General features: G+C 42.3%; 1 protein-coding gene and 1 long non-coding RNA gene across 4 annotated transcripts in view; one reads left to right on the top strand and one right to left on the bottom strand.

The window, feature by feature from the left end:
* LOC143933496 (uncharacterized) overlaps positions 1 to 13,812 on the top strand; it is a 29,719-nt gene extending 15,907 nt beyond the window's left edge. Inside the window, exons 2-3 of the long non-coding RNA XR_013263103.1 lie at positions 10,545 to 10,639; positions 12,841 to 13,812. This is a non-coding gene — a long non-coding RNA (uncharacterized LOC143933496). The remainder of the gene's footprint in view (positions 1 to 10,544; positions 10,640 to 12,840) is intronic.
* LOC143933494 (uncharacterized) lies at positions 663 to 16,927 on the bottom strand. 3 transcript variants are annotated; one of them, XM_077456409.1, is made up of 2 exons: positions 16,287 to 16,927; positions 663 to 1,244 (listed from the first exon to the last, which is right to left on the bottom strand). In XM_077456409.1, exons 1-2 carry the CDS (start codon positions 16,839 to 16,841, stop codon positions 1,080 to 1,082), a joined length of 720 nt encoding a protein of 239 aa, XP_077312535.1. In that variant the 5' UTR covers positions 16,842 to 16,927; the 3' UTR covers positions 663 to 1,079. The 3 variants fall into 3 exon arrangements, 2 of the variants coding, with proteins under 2 accessions (XP_077312535.1, XP_077312534.1); XM_077456408.1 differs by lacking the exon at positions 16,287 to 16,927 and adding an exon at positions 4,905 to 5,596 and having other exon boundaries at positions 667 to 1,244; XR_013263102.1 differs by lacking the exon at positions 663 to 1,244 and adding an exon at positions 9,811 to 12,773.
* Positions 16,928 to 17,337: the final 410 nt, after the last annotated feature.

The raw sequence follows: 17,337 nt of genomic DNA, 5'->3' as shown, positions 1-17,337 counted from the left end.
AATTATTATTATTATTATTATTATTATTATTATTATTATATATGTATTTATTTATTTTGTGTTATGTTTATTTATTGTTTTATTATTATTATTATTATTATTATTATTATTAATAATATTATTAGATTTTTTTAAAGGGTTAAGGGTTAAGGTTAGGGGTTATTTATTTTATCTATCTATATATTATTACATAGTATTAATTTATTTTATTATTTTATTTTAGATGTATTTATTCATTTATTATTATTATTATTAGTAGTAGTAGTAGTAGTAGTAGTAGTAGTAGTAGTAATGGCCTTACCCTAACAAAAATAAATAAATAATAATAATAATAATAAATAAATAAATAATAACCTCTAACCCAAACCTTAAACCCTAATCTTAACCCCATACCCCTAATCCTAACCCTAATCTAACTTTAACTCCTCTTACCCCAATGGTAAAAAAAATGATAATAAATTAAGAATAATTAAAAAAAAAAATTAATGCTGATGGAAAAGCTAAAAAAGCTGAAAACAGGTGATCGTTTTTTCTATTGGCTAATAAAAAAAAAACTGCCACAGCTCAAAAACGCTGTATAAAAACACGCAAAAAAGGCCCATAAAAATGTGTGAATTTTTTTTATTATTTTATTATTATTATTATTATTATTATTATTAATAATATTATTAGATTTTTTTAAAGGGTTAAGGTTAGGGTTTTTTTTTTTTTAAATATATTATTATTAATTATTAATATATTGTTAATAATAAGACAATAATTAAAATATTAACCCCTTTTGATGCGACAGGTCCAGAGAGCGTAAAGTCGCATCAAAGTCTCACCAAAAGTGGCATCAAAGCCGCTCTGGAAATCACGCGACTTTGGAGACGCGCTAATCTGACCGGGGCCTTCGCCAGAAAAAGACAGTGAGAGGAAATCTCAAAGGGGGAAAATAGACAGAAAACTTGACGGAGGTTCTAACCCTTCCCCAATCCACCAAATACTACAAAAGGAAAACCTCTCAGCAGAATAACATTTAAAGTTAGTGATGTAACCCCCAAAGAGATTTGTCGCTCTTCGCGTAGATCCGTGCGCAGTTATCCGTTGTATTTTGGGGAAGAGTAGAAGCACAGGCGGTACACAGTAGGTACAATAGCAGCAAGGGAACATGTCAGGGACAAGGCGGACAAGTTGCAGCGAAGAGACATGCGGGATTTTCTCTCCGCCAATTGCCAGTTGCGGTGCCTTATAGCGGAACGTGTCTGTAAAACAGAATGAGATCTTTAAATGCTGAGCTGAAATTTTTATTTTTTTAAAAAACATAGATAAACATTTCAAGCGAGCTGAAGGTCCCGGCAAGAGGAGAACCATTCTATCCACCTTCCCAGGGACCCGTATCTTCTACCTTCCCCACCCCAGCACCGCAGCCTCTCAAAGTCCATGTCCTCTCGCCGCATGCCATGGCTCCACCCCCTCTCCTACATCACCGCTGTGTCCTGTTGTGACATAGGGGTCAGGGGGGCGGAGCCATGAAAATGTAGGCGGGGGGACATTGCACTAGGTCTCCCGGACACTAAAGCAGCCCGTAGATCATGTGAATACCTTTCCTTCCACCCTCTCGCAGCGCTATTGTGATCAAAAAATACCTTTTGAGCTTTACACTGACTGTTCTGTTGAATGCAATATTCTTTGTGACCTTCTATGCTCATTAGCTCCTAATGAAGGGACTGATTTTGTCCCGAAACGCGTTGGGTACAAAGACAAAAGACTACAATTGCTACAACAGTCATCATATGTATCTCGATCATATGTATTTTATTGGTGATGTATACACCTTTTATGTTTGTGCAATAAAATTTGATACTTTTATATACATACATCTGTGTTTTAGTCACCTCTAAAGTCCCAACAGTACCAGGGGGTATTTACATGTTCACTGGGGATGTTGGCAACATAATATGACTTACTCGTGGTCTATCGCTTTGCGAGTACAACCTGCCAACAGGCTGGTTGTACTAAAATCGATCAATGATAGTCCAAGTCCTCCCACCCACTGATCTCTCTGACAACACACACCTGAGAAAGTCATTCAGGCGAAACATGGCAGGATGTGGTGTCAGCTGGAACTGGAAGTGTCTGTGGCCAGGGCTGACATAATAGTGTAATGCACTGGGACCCCTACCAGCCTGACCTAATTTACACACCTACTCCCAAGAGTTAAAGTATAAATAGTTGATAGAATTAAACATATTTATTAGTACTTTCAATAAAAATCTATTGTATACAATATGAAAGCATGCCATAAATCAAAGGCTAATCAACACGAAGGGCACAGTATAGGTGGGGAGGCAGAAGGACATGATACGGGGGGTAAGGCAAGCAAAATATAGGGATCAGGAGGGCACAGTACGGGGATCAGGAGGGCACAGTACAGGTCCCAGGGACCCTGTCATCCCGGGACAGCTTAGCAAAAAGCAGGACTGTCCCGGCAAATCCGGGACGGTCGGCAAGTACAATGTAATGCAAGATTATCATTGGCATTGAAAATAATTGGCTGAAATCAGCTGCCAGACTCGTGCTCTGTCCAATCACAGCCTAGGTAGGTAGGTAGGGGATGCATGCATGCTGTTCAGACTCCAGAGAAAGAGAGCGATACAAAGTAACATTGTTTATAAACTATAATCAACCGGAATATAGATACAAAGTCACAATGGGGTTTGTTTACTAAAGACAAATAGTTTGTGCATTGCAAATAAAGTTGCGCTAGATCTGAGTGGAAGTTCTGAAATGAGGGGAAGCTCTGCTGATTTCTGTCATCCAATCATGTGCAAGCAAAAAATGCTGTTTTTATTTTCTTTGCATGTTCTCCTCGGATCTAGAGCAACTGCGCTTTCATTGCATAGATGATTTGCCTTTAGTAAATCACCCCCATTGTTTATAAAGATTGATCAGACCAGACATGGAAAGATACAAAGCAACATTGTTTATAAACATTAATCAGACTGGAGATAGAGAGATACAAAGTAACATTGTTTATAAACATTGATCAGACTGGAGATACAAAGTAACATTGTTTATAAACATTGATCAGACTGGAGATAGAGATACAAAGTAACATTGTTTATAAACATTGATCAGACAGGAGATAGAGAGATACAAAGTAACATTGTTTATAAACATTGATCAGACAGGAGATAGAGAGATACAAAGTATCATTGTTTATAAACATTGATCAGACAGGAGATATAGAGATACAACGTAACATTGTTTATAAACATTGATCAGATAGGAGATAGATATAAAGTAACATTGTTTATAAACATTGATCAGACTGGAGATAGAGAATTACAAAGTAACATTGTTTATAAACATTGATCAGACAGGAGATAGAGAGATACAAAGTAACATTGTTTATAAATATTGATCAGACTGGAGATAGAAAGAGCCAAAGTGAAGTTGTTTATAAACATTGATCAGACTGGAGATAGAGAATTACAAAGTAACATTACTTATAAACATTGATCAGACAGAAGATGGAGAGATACAAAGAAACATTGTTTATAAATATTGATCATCAGGAAATAGAGAGATACAAAGTAACATTGTTTATAAACATTGATCAGACTGGAGATAGAGAGATACAAAGTAACATCCTCCTCTTCATATCACCCGTCCATTCAGTCTAGTTTGTCATCTATAGCACAAGTAACATTTGTCCCATATTTGTGGTCTGGGTGCCATATTGTAGACATGATCACCATCAATAAATTTGTTTCGTTTTGTTCCGTTTCGTATTAGAATTTATTAGTTTTTCGTGTCCAAAATTCAATATGGATTCGTACGAAATTCGAATTTTCGTTCAGGTTCGTTAACTTTTCATAACAATTACAAACGTTCGTTATGATGAATTTATCATTATGAGGGGTTCCCGCCATCCCTGTGCTGTGCTCATTATGAGGGGCTCCCACCATCCCTGTGCTGTGATGACTTCCTGAGTTTTTAACTTCCTCATAACGAATAATCGCAATTAACGAACATTCTTATTTTGTCCGATTCTCAATCTCCCATTGACTACCAGTACCCGTCTCCCACCCCCATAGTAAAAAAGGTTGTTTTCCCAACCCCCAGTCAGCAGCAAAAGAAAACCTCTGATTGGTCAACAAATCACCAGTCACGTTTCCGTTGTAACGAAATTTGGATCCGAAATTCGTAAACGTAATTTCGTATTTCGTACAAAATTCGGAAGCATAGCGATTCGTATCTCGAATCCTCCCGAATGTCCGAATTTACGGACATTCATATCAAAATAATTGCACATGTCTACCAGATTATTGAAGACCAACTCTGCTCTGTGTGTATGGGCAAACTGCTACAAAATTGCACCGGCAATGGAGACATCGGCATGGCGGGGGCTGGGGGTCAAGCTCCTGGTGATGGAGACCTGAGGGAGAGATGTCCTGTTCAGGCTAGAGTGCGGCTCTCCCCAGACGTTGTGCGTGACTCTCATCTCAGTAGATGGTGTGTGCGGAGTGCGGCTGTGTACTGACCTACCCTCCTCCTTTCTACAAATGTCACCTCATGCCCACCCCGGCCCCTCGGCCAACTGAGCAGCATTTGGCTGGTCAATGGGGGCCTCCCATAGTGGCGGAACCCCAAGGCCCCAGTTGCAAGTGCAACCTTTGCGACCCTGGCAGTTCCATTACTGCCACTACATGTAAAAAAAAGTAAATTTAGCCGAAAAGCTAAAGAACTGAATATATTTTAACATGTTAAATTGGATACAACCTGGTCCTGTTAGCATTGATAGTACGGCCCTGGCTCTCCGGTGACATGCGCACCACCAGTGGAAATCTAGATCACGAGCAAGGAGCATGCTATAGCACCAAGGCCAACAGCAACCAACTCTACCCAACATTTCTTACCTGAATGCTCCAGGTAAGCGCCGGTATCCCAAAAATGAAACAATATAGAAGGGTCACGATGGACCACGCCAAATAGTCCCTACAAGGGGGTGTTTGAGAAGAGATCACAGTGGTTTGCGTGGTCACCACCATTGGTTGGACAGCATTAACGATCACTGTGCCTGGAACTGGACAGTTCTGAGGGTCCTGCCGTGGTGGCAGCATTTCGGGAGTCATGGCGGGTGGGGACGAAGGAAGATCTGTTGGTTCGGAGATCTGCGGTGTTGAGAATTGTGGGTCATCCATTGGAAGAGGCTTTTGAAATATCTTCCGGTCGTTCTTGTTGGGTTGTGAAAGAGAAATGCCCATTTCTTGTGGGGGAGGAGGAGAAGGATATGGAGGATGAGGAGGAAGATTGACCATACCTCCTGGTTGGGATTCTGAAAGCACTTGAAGATAATCCGGTGGAGGTGGGTAGAATGACGGTTGTGTGGTGTCCATCACTGGAAGGGACTGTTCATAACGTGACGTAGCATTTTCGTAGTATGGCGGGGGATTGTCCTGATGACCAAAGTCTACAGCTTCTTTCCAATTGCCCTCTGTGGACATGACGCCCTTCGATTGTCGTTGGGTTCAACAAATTTTCTGGCACCCTGCCTTTCTTCTTCGGTTTCTTCACCTCGGCTTTGTCACCAGTTGTGTGACTTTTCTTCAACTGTAGACCAGTTTATACATTTCAAGAAATTTGCCTAAAGACAAAAGTAGGTGGACACAAGCCACCTAAAGTAAAGAATGTATTCCTCACCAGGTCACTCACAGTGAAAAATGTTGATCAACAGGAAGGAGTTTTTTGAATTTCTGAAAATTTGTGTTGCGCAATGAAAATGACCTTCAGGCATCTCAGAGCAGTACGAGTTGGCACCGGGACCACCGATGCCACATCTACTCCTGTGCCCAGGCTCCTGCTCCTCAGTGGGTTTTTGGACTAATTCCTAACCCTGTCCTTCCACACATCATCAATGCAAATAATGAACTATTATGCAGAATGGACCACGTAGAGAGGGAATTTAAAGTGGTCCTCCTTGCAGAAAATCCCCCCTCACCCTCCCCCTCCCCCTCATCACCTCTTCTAGCACAAACCCCCCAGATCACTACTCCTAGCACCCCTCCTAATTTCCCCTACTAGAACAATTGTTATCCTCTGCCACCAGTGGCAGCTGGTGCTCAATATTATGGGGGGGGGGTGGCACTCGCACTACACGCCCACAACTGTCTGCCACCTTCCAAATCCCCCCTCCCAACACAAATCCCGCCTCCCATCTCACGTGATACCACAGTGCCCAGGGCAGCTGACCCTTCTGCCCACCCCTTGTCCCGGCCCTTCTCTCAACCATCTGCTAAAAAGTCAGGAATCAGCTGCCAATTAGGCAGCTGGGTGGATCCCATCAATATGGTCGGGATCCTCCCAGAGACTGGAGCCGCTCTGCGACATCAGCCCACACTGTGTGCGAAATGAAGTGCATTTCCTCTGACCTGCAACAGCAGACGCGCGACCAGCTGGGCGGTGCGGCTCTCGTTCTGGGCGGACGTCATATAACGGCCTCCCAGAACGACCGCTCTCGCACGCCGATCGCAGCTCTATACACAGATCGGGGTTGCGCCGTGTCCTAGCAACACAGCGCGACCACGATCTGTGTAAAGAGCCGGTCACATGAAAACACGGAGATGCCGGGAATCGGCTCTCCTCGCCTCACACTGACACAAGGGACTGTTAGATATGTAATTAAGACACTCATCATCAGGGCCCTGATTAGAATTAAGTGCCCACCAGTGCCTGCAAAGTTTGCCCACCACTGCCAGCAATCTGTACCAACCAGTGCCCACAATTGCCAGCAATCAGTGGTCATTAGTGATGCCAGTCAGTGCTAGCTTCGGTGCTGCTCATCAATGCCCATCAATGCTCATCACTGCTGCCCATCAATGCCACACATCAATTGCACCTATCTGTGCCCACCAGTGCCACCTGTCTGTGCCCACCAGTGCCACCTGTCAGTGCCCACCAGTGCCACCCATCAGTCCCGCCTATCAGTGCTCATCAGTGCCACATATCAGTGCTACCTATCAGTGCCCATAAGTGCGGCATATTCGTGCCTCCTCATCAGTGCCACCTCATCAGTGCAGCCTATCACTGCCCACCAGTACCGCTTCATCAGCGCCCATCAGTGAAAGAGGGAGAAAAATACTTATTTACTAATTTTACTGACAGAAACGAAGAAAACCTTTTTTTTTTTTTAAAGTTTTTGGTCTTTTTTTTTTGGGGGGGGGAAATAAAAAACCCAGGAGTGATAAAATACCAGCAAAAGAAAAGTCTATTTGTGTAAAGAAAATGATAAAAAAATTTCACATGGTTACAGTGTAGCATGACCGCGGAATTGTCATTTAAAGTGTGACAGGCAGCTCTGAAAAAAAATGCCCTGGGCCAGAAGGGGAGGGGGGGGGGGGGGTTTAAACTCGTAAAAATTTCCAACAGCGTCATTTCTGGTTACTCTCCAGCATCAGTAATTGGAGATTTCGAAAATTTTCGTAATTTTTGAGATTTTCACAAAAACACCAGCAGCGTATACACTCCGATACACGCTGTAAATGAGTAAACATTGTAAATCCCGGCCGCTTATAACCAACAAAATGGCCGCCTCCGAGGCAGCAATCACTTTTTTCCTCCTTACCCGGGGTGTTCTGTCAAAATGGCCAACTCATTGTGTACCGGAGCGTATATACGCTCAGGGCTGGTGCAAGGATTTTTGGCACCCTAGGCGAAACCTCATTTTGCCGCCCCCCCGGCTCCACCCCTGACTCCACCCCCTTTCCCTGCCCCATGTAAAGCCTATCTTTTTAATGAAGCGTCCATCAAATGTAGCCTCACCAGTCCCCATCAGCCTTACCAGCGCCCATCAGCTTCACCACCAGTTCCCGTTAATATAGCCTCACCAGTGCCCATCAAATTCAGCCTCACCAGCGCCCATCAAATACAGTCTCACCAGCATCCATCAAACGCCCATCAAATTCAGCCTCACCAGCGCCTATCAATGCAGCTTCACCAGTGCCCATCAATGCAGCCTCACCAGCGCCCATCAATGCAGCTTCACCAGTGCCCATCAATACAGCTTCACCAGTGCCCATTAATGCAGCCTCACCAGCGCTCATCAAATACAATCTCATCAGCACCCATCAAATGCAGCCTCACCAGCGCCCATCAAATGCAGCCTACCAGTGCCCATTAAAGAATGTTTACTTGCTTGCATTCATTCGGGAGCAGGGCTGATTTTTGACATCTTAGGCGAAACCTCATTTTGCTCCACCCCTGACTCCATCCCCTTTGCCATGCTGATGTATACCCCACCTTTTTAATGAAGCACCCATCAAATGCTGCCTGACCAGTGCCCATCAAATGCAGCTTCACCAGCGCCCATCAAATGCAGCCCACCAGTGCCCATCAAATGCAACCTCACCAGCACCCATCCAATGTAGCCTCACCAGTGTCCATTAATGCAGCCTCACCAGCGCCCATCAAATGCAGCCTCACTAGTGCCCATCAATGCAACCTCACCAGTGCCCATCAAATGCAGCCTCACCAGCGCCCATCAAATGCAGCCTCACCAGCGCCCATTAAATTCAGCCTCACCAGCGCCCATCAAATTAAACCTCACCAGCGCCCATCAAATGCAGCCTCACCAGCGCCCATCAAGTGCAACCTCACCAGCGCCCATCAAATCCAGCCTCACCAGCGCCCATCAAATGCAGCCCACCAGTGCCCATCAAATTCAGCCTCACTAGCACCCATCAAATTCAGCCTCACTAGCGCCCATCAAATGCAACCTCACCAGCACCCATCCAATTCAGTCTCACCAGTGTCCATTAATGCAGCCTCACCAGCGCCCATCAATGCAGCTTCACGAGCACCCATCAATGCAGCTTCACCAGTGCCCATCAAATACATTCTCACTAGCGCCCATCAATGCAGCCTCACCAGTGCCCATCAATGCAGCCTCACCAGCGCACATCAAATGCAGCCTCACCTGCACCCATCAAATGTAGCCTCACCAGTGCCCATCATATACATTCTCACCAGCACTCATCAAATGCAGCTTCACCAGTGCCCATCAAATGCAGCCTTACCAGTGCCCATTAATGAATGTTTACTTGCTTCCATTCATTCGGTTGGGAGTTGGGACACAGACAGTCCTCCGCCACCGCTGCGCCTCTAACAGTACATGTGAACAGAGTGGCGGCTACCTGCTGATGCTGAGACTTAGTTGCTTGCTGCAGAGAGAAGACAGTAGGAAAACCAGTGGCCGGGCGCCCTAGGCAGCTGCCTAGTTTGCCTAATGGTAGCACCGCCCTTGTATACGCTGCCGCGTTTTGTGAAACTGATAGACAGCTCTAATGGGCACTGTTGGGCTGCCCTGATAGACAGCTCTAATGGGCACTAATGGGCTGAACTGATAGACAGCACTGATGGGCCTGCACTGATCATCATCAGTGCCTTGATTATCTGTGTACATTTTCCCTGTACAGGGGCAGCACTACCTATGGACAAGGTAGGTACCGGCCTAGAGCGCACATCAGTCAGGGGCATCACGTCAGTGCCCCCCCCCCCACCACGTATCATGCACGGGGCCAGTGACTGACTCCACCCTCAAAATGTTAGCAGTCTATATAAAGGTGGTGTATACATTGGCAGGGAAAAGGGGGTGGAGCCAAAGGGGGCGACAAAATGGGGTTTCGCCTAGGGTGTCAAAAATCCTTGCACCAGCCCTGACCGGAAGCGATGTGATTGGAGATTTTGATAAGTTTGGGGAAAGCAGCATTCTTGCTGAATGACGGCTGTAAGAAAATGAATTGCAGGATAAAGCACATAGACACCGTATTGTGGTCAGTTGGAGTTTATTAACAGTCCGAAGAACACAGTTTACTAAGTACAAAGTACATACAGTTTTTCCCCATTAAATATACGATAAAAAATATACTCAGTTTTGGGAAACTTACTTATTAAATTAAAAATGTAAACACTAAACAAGAATTTTTACAAATCCCTTTTTTTTTATTTTATTCTGGATGAAGCAAAGAATAGAGACAGCCCCTGGCAGGTATTTACATTTGGGGTTTCTGCCAGGACCATGTCTCCTCGTTTTCTGTAGAAGGATAGACGCCACTCATACCAGCCAAAGCAAAGGAATGGTGTTAGCCTCAGCTGCTGCTCCCGCCATGTCTCCAACGCGTTTCCCCCCCCCCTCAGCCACTGGGGCATGGTCATAGAGGACCTCTGTGACCAAGCCCTGTTGGGCGAAATGCGTCAAGGAGCATGGCTGGAGTGGAGTGGAGGCCAACACAGTCACAGTACTTAGCTTGGGCTGGTTCGAGTGATGTCTACTGTCAGCACTTCTGAATCAGTTTAGTAATAATTATAATAATAGTAAAATAATAATAAACACCCAAACCCCGCCGAAAAAAAATAGATAACAGTAATAATAATAATGATAATAATGTTAATTAGATTAATTATTATATTATTATTATATTATTATAAACATTATCTTTTTTATGTCACACTATGTTTGTTCTGTGAATTGTCAATAAAACAATGTTCTATCTTTTATATAGTGACATCTCTCTTATCATTAATACTGTATATTCCCTGAGGAAGCCCATGGTGGCGAAACACGTCGGGATAACAACCTTCAAACGGTCACCTTACGGTAACAAGACAATTTTTCCTTTGATGGATCATTATAAGACAAGCTGTATGTAATGTTTATGTTTGTTAAAATTACAACAAACTTTTTTTTTCTTTTTTTAAATCAGATCCCTTTTTATTTTTATATGCAACCAACATTCAAACAATACAAACAAAATATGCAAACAAAATCACATTAAACCAAACACATTCCCACAAAACAAAACAAAACAAAAAAAGACCCCAAACCACCCCACCTCCCCAAAACACCCATATCCCCTGGACAAACGTTTTAACTGTCTGTTTTTTGTATTAATAAACAAATGTTATTCTTACATATAAATTTTTGTCTTCAATAGTTGCTGGCACCCAGAAAATCCACCCAAAAAACTTCTCTGTATCTATAATAATAACTATTATTATAATAACAATAATAATAATAATAATAATAATAATAATAATAATTATTATTATTATTATTATTATTATTATTATTATTATTATTATTATTATTATTTTAATTATTATTATAAATGCATTTATTTATTTTGTGTTATGTTTATTTATTGTTTTATTATTATTATTATTATCATCATTATTAGTAATATTATAAGATTTTTTTAAGGGTTAAGGGTTAAGGTTAGGGGTTATTTATTTTATCTATCTATATATTATTACATAGTATTCATTTATTTTATTAAATTCGATTAGATATTTTATTTTAGATTTATTTATTCATTTATTATTATTATTAGTAGTAGTAGTAATAGTAGTAGTAATGGCTTTACCCTAACAAAAATAAATAAATAATAATAAGACAATGAATAAAATATTAACCTCTAACCCAAACCTTAAACCCTAATCTTAACCCCTACCCCTAAACCTATCCCTAATCTAACTTTAACTCCTCTTAACCCAACGGTAAAAAAAAATGATAATAAATGAATAATAATTTAAAAAAAAAATTAAATTAATGCTGATGGAAAAGCTAACATGTCTTAAAAATATAGCAACAAATGGTGCACCAGGTGATATTTTTTTCTATTGGCTAATAAAAAAAATCTGCCAAAACTCAAAAACGCTGTATGAAAACACACAAAAAAGGCCCATAAAAATGTGTGAATTTTTTTTATTATTTTATCATTATTTATTATTATTATCATTATTAATAATATTATTAGATTTTTTTAAAGGGTTAAGGTTAGGGTTTTTTTTTATATATTATTACATTATTGCATAGTATCACATATTACATATTATTACATTACATTATTATTAATATTACATAGTATTCATTTATTTTATTATTTATTTAACATTACATTTTTTGAGGATTTATTTTACATTTATTTATTCATTTAGTATTATTAGTAGTAGTAGTAGTAGTAGTAGTAGTAGTAGTAGTAGTAGTAGTAGTAACAACACCCTTACCCAACAAAAATAAATAAATAATAATAAGAAGAAAATAATTAAAATATTAACCCCTAACCTAAACCCCTACCCCCTAATCCTTACTATAACTCCTCTTACCCCAACGGGGAAAAGAATGATAATAAATGAATAATAATTAAAAACAAGAAATTAATGCTAATGGAAAGCTAAAAAAAAAAAGCTAAAAGACCTAGCAACAAATGATGCAACATATGATTGGCTATAAAAAAAATAAAAAAACCTGCCAAAGCTCAAAAACTTTGCATAAAAACACGCAAAAAAATCCATAAAAATGTGTGAATTTTTTATTATTAATAATAAGACAATAATTAAAATATTGACCCCTAACCCAAACCTTAACGCCTGCCCCTAATCCTAAAAAAAAAATTATAATAAATGAATAATCATTAAAAACAAGAAATGAATGCTAATGGAAAAGCTAAAAAAAGCTGAAAAACCTAGCAACAAATGATACAACATATGATTGGCTATCAAAGAAAAAACCTGCCAAAGCAATAAGAAAAAAACCACAAATAAAAACACGCCAAAAAGGCCCATAAAAATGACATGTAAATTATGCAAGGGTAGTCGCACGACCACAACATAATAGCTAAGTTTAAAGCAAGGTGACATGTCAGGATAAGGGCGTACGTGTTGCAGCGACCTGCCTTGAGGGAATGTCTCTTCGCCAATTCCCAGTTGCCGTGCCTTATAGCGGAACGTGTCTGTAAAACAGAATGAGATCTTTAAATGCTGAGCTGAATTTATTTATTTTTTTTTTTTTAAACATAGATAAACATTTCAAGCGAGCTGAAGGTCCCGGCAAGAGGAGAACCATTCTATCCACCTTCCCAGGGACCCGTATCTTCTACCTTCCCTTCACCCCAGCACCGCAGCCTCTCGATGTCCATGTCCTCTCACCGCATGCCATGGCTCCACCCCCCCCCCCTCCTACATCACCGCTGTGTCCTGTTGTGACATAGGGGTCAAGGGGCGGAGCCATGAAAATGTAGGCCGGGACATTGCACTAGGTCTCCCGGACACTAAAGCAGCCCGTAGATCATGTGAATACCTTTCTCTCCACCCTCTTGCAGCGCTACTGTGATCAAAAAAATACCTTTTGAGCTTTACACTGACTGTTCTGTTGAATGCAATATTCTTTGTGACCTTCTATGCTCATTATCTCCTGATGAAGGGACTGATTTTGACCCAAAACGCGCTGGGTACACAGGTCAAAAGACTACAATTGCTACAACAGTCATCATATGTATCTCGATCATATGTATTTTATTGCTGATTTATACACCTTTTATGTTTGTGCAATAAAATTTGATACTTTTATATACATACATCTGTGTTTTCAATAGCTGTAGTGACTGTCTATGCTCATTATCTCCTGATGAAGGGACTGATTTTGTCCCGAAACACATTGGCTACATAGACAAAAGACTACAATTGCTACAACAGTCATCATATGTATCTTGATCATATGTATTTTATTGGTGATATATACACCTTTTATGTTTGTGCAATAAAATGTGATACTTTTAGATACATACATCTGTGTTTTCAATAGATGTAGTGACCTTCTATGCTCATTATCTCCTGATGAAGGGACTGATTTTTACCTGAAACGCGTTGGGTACACAGACAATAGACTACGATTGCGACAACAGTCATCATATGTATCTCGATCATATGTATTTTATTGGTGATGTATACACCAATGTTTGCGCAATAAAATTTGATACTTTTATATACATACATCTGTATTTTCAATAGTCGCCTTTAAAGTCCCAACAGTACCAAGGGGTATTTACATGTTCACTGGGGATGTTGGCAACATAATAATATGACTTACTTGTGGTATATCGCTTTGCGTGTACAACCTGGCAACAGGCTGGTTGTACTCAAATCGATCAATGATAGTCCAAGTCCTCCCACCCACTGATCTCTCTGACAACACACCTGAGAAAGTCATTCAGGCGAAACATGTCAGGATGTGGTGTCAGCTGGAACTGGAAGTGTCTGTGGCCAGGGCCGACTTAATAGTGTAATGCACTGGGACCCCTACCAGCCTGACCCAATTTACACACCTACTCCCAAGAATTAAAGTATAAATAGTTGATAGAATTAAACATATTTATTAGTGCTTTCAATAAAATTCTATACTATATGAAAGCCTGTGATAAATCAAAGGCTAATCAACATGAAGGGCACAGTATAGGTGGGGAGACAGAAGGACATGATACAGGGGGTCAGGCGGGCACAATATAGGGATCAGGAGGGCACAGTATGGAATCAGGAGGGCACAGTACAGGTTCCAGGGACACAGTCATCATGGGACAGCTTAGCAAAATGCAGGACTGTCCTGGCAAATCCGGGACAGTCGGCAAGTACAATGTAATGCAAGATTATCATTGGCATTGAAAATAATTGGCTGAAATCAGCTGCCAGACTCGTGCTGTGTCCAATCACAGCCTAGGTTGGTAGGTAGGGGACGCATGCATGCTGTTCAGACTCCAGAGAGAGAGGGCGATACAAAGTAACATTGTTTATAAACTATGATCAGCCGGAAGATAGAGAGATACAAAGTCACAATGGGGTTTGTTTACTAAAGACAAATAGTTTGTGCACTGCAAATAAAGTTGCGCTAGATCTGAGCAGAAGCTCTGAAATGAGGGGAAGCTCGTTATGATGAATTTATCATTATGAGGGGCTCCCACAATCCCTGTGCAGTGCTCATTATGAGGGGCTCCCACCATCCCTGTGCTGTGCTCATTATGATGGGCTCCCACCATCCCTGTGCTGTGCTCATTATGAGGGGCTCCCATCATCCCTGTGCTGTGCTCATTATGAGGGGCTCCCATTATCTCTGTGCTGTGCCCATTATGAGGGGCTCCCATCATCCCTGTGCTGTGCTCATTATAAGGGGCCCCCACCATCCCTGTGCTGTGCTCATTATGTGGAGCTCACACCATCCCTGTGCTGTGCTCATTATGAGAGGCTCACACCATCCCTGTGCTGTGCTCATTATGAGGGGCTCCCACCATCCCTGTGCTGTGCTCATTATGAGAGGCTCACACCATCCCTGTGCTGGGCTCATTATGAAGGGCTTCCACCACCCCTGTGCTGTCCTCATTATGAGAGGCTCCCACCATCCCTGTGCTGTGCTCATTATGAAGGGCTTCCACCACCCCTGTGCTGTCCTCATTATGAGGGGCTCCCACCATCCCTGGGCTGTGCTCATTATGAGGGGCTCCCACCCTCCCTGTGCTGTGCTCATTATGAGGGGCTCCCACCATCCCTGTGCTGTGATGACTTCCTGAGTTTTTAACTTCCTCATAACGAATAATCGCAATTAACGAACATTCTTATTTTGTCCGATTCTCAATCTCCCATCGACTACCAATACCCGTCTCCCACTCCCATATTAAAAAAGGTTGTTTTCCCAACCCCCACTCAGCAGCAGAAGAAAACCACTGATTGGTCAACAAAACACCAGTCACGTTTCCATTGTAACTAAATTTGGATCCAAAATCCGTAAACGAAATTTCGTACAAAATTCGGAAGCATAGCGATTCGTATCTCGGATCCTCCCGAATGTCTGAATTTACGGAAATTCGTACATGTCTACCATATTATTGAAGACCAACTCTGCTCTGTGTATATGGGCAGAATGCAACAAAACTTGCGCCGGCAATGGAGACATCGGCATGGCGGGGGGGGGGTCAAGCTCCTGGTGATGGAGACCTGAGGGAGAGATGTCCTGTTCAGGCGAGAGTGCGGCTCTCCCCAGACGTTGCGCGTGACTCTCATCTCAGTAGATGGTGTGTGCGGAGTGCGGCTCTGTACTGACCTACCCTCCTCCTTTCTACAAATGTCACTGCACGCCCACCCACTCCCTCAGCCAACTGAGCAGCATTTGGCTGGTCAATGGGGGCTTCCCATAGTGGCGGAATGCCAAGGCCCCAGTTGCAAGTGCAAGCTTTGCGACCCTGGCAGTTCCATTACTGCCACTACATGTAAAAAAAAGTAAATTTAGCCGAAAAGCAAAAGAACTGAATACGGTATATTTTAACATGTTAAAGTGGATACATCCTGGTCCTGTTAGCATTGATAGTACAGCCCTGGCTCTCCGGTGCCATGCGCACCACCAGTGGAAATCTAGATCATGAGCAAGGAGCATGCTATAGCACCAAGGCCAACAGCAACCAACTCTACCCAACATTTCTTACCTGAATGCTGTAGGTAAGCGCCGGTATCCCAAAAATGAAACAATATAGAAGGGTCACGATGGACCACGCCAAATGGTCCCTACAAGGGGGTGTTTGAGAAGAGATCTTAGTAGTTTGCGTGGTCACCACCATTGGTTGGACAGCATTAACGATCGCTGTGCCTGGAACTGGACAGTTCTGAGGGTCCTGCCATGGTGGCAGCATTTTGGGAGTCATGGCGGGTGGGGACGAAGGAAGATCTGTTGGTTCGGAGATCTTTGGTGTTGAGAATTGTGGGTCATCCATTGGAAGAGGCTTTTCAAATATTTTCTGGTCGTTGTTGTTAAGTTGTGGAAGAGAAATGCCCATTTCTTGTGGAGGAGGAGCAGGATATGGAGGTTGGGATTCTGCAAGCACTTGAAGATAATGCGGTGGAGGTGGGTAGAATGGCGGTTGTGTGGTGTCCATCACTGGAAGGGACTGTTCATAACGTGACGTAGCATTTTCGTAGTATGGCGGGGGATTGTCCTGATAACCAAAGTCTACAGCTTCTTTCCAATTGCCCTCTGTGGACATGACGCCCTTCCAATGTCGTCGGGTTCAACAAATTTGCTGGCACCCTGCCTTTCTTCTTCTGTTTCTTCGCCTCGGCTTTGTCACCAGTTGTGTGACTTTTCTTCAGCTGTAGACCAGTTTATAATTTTAAAGAAATTTGCCTAAAGCCAGAAGTAGGCGGACCCAAGCCACCTAAACCTTTTTTTTTCATTAAAGAATACATTCCTCAACAGGTCACTCGCAGTGAAAAATGTCGATGAAAGGAATTTTTCTACCTTCTGAAAATTATTATTGCGCGGAAAAAATGGCCTTCAGGCATCTCAGAGCAGTACGAGTTTGCACCGGGACCACCAATGCCGCATCTACTCCTGTGCCCAGGCTCCTGCTCCTCAGGGGGTGTTTGGACTAGTCCCTAACCCTGCCCTTCCACACATCATTAATGCAAATAATGAACTATTATGCAGAATGGACCACGTGGAGAGGGAATTTAAAGTGGTCCTCCTTGCAGAAAATCCCC

Source organism: Lithobates pipiens, unplaced genomic scaffold (assembly GCF_037356315.1).
Source record: "Lithobates pipiens isolate NorthernLeopardFrog02 unplaced genomic scaffold, aLitPip1_a1.2 Scaffold_27, whole genome shotgun sequence".
NCBI lineage: Eukaryota > Metazoa > Chordata > Amphibia > Anura > Ranidae > Lithobates > Lithobates pipiens.
Note: the sequence above shows the minus strand (reverse complement) of the source record. Positions and strands in the feature narration are given on the sequence as shown.

What these genes read in the sequence shown, in the direction of transcription:
- LOC143933494 (XM_077456408.1), bottom strand. Translation starts at nt 5,492, where the DNA reads ATGTCCACAGAGGGCAATTGGAAAGAAGCTGTAGACTTTGGTCATCAG. An exon ending in CGCTTACCTGGAGCATTCAG is followed by an intron (nt 1,245 to 4,904) that starts GTAAGAAATGTT and finishes TCTGTTTTACAG; the next exon opens with ACACGTTCCGCTATAAGGCA.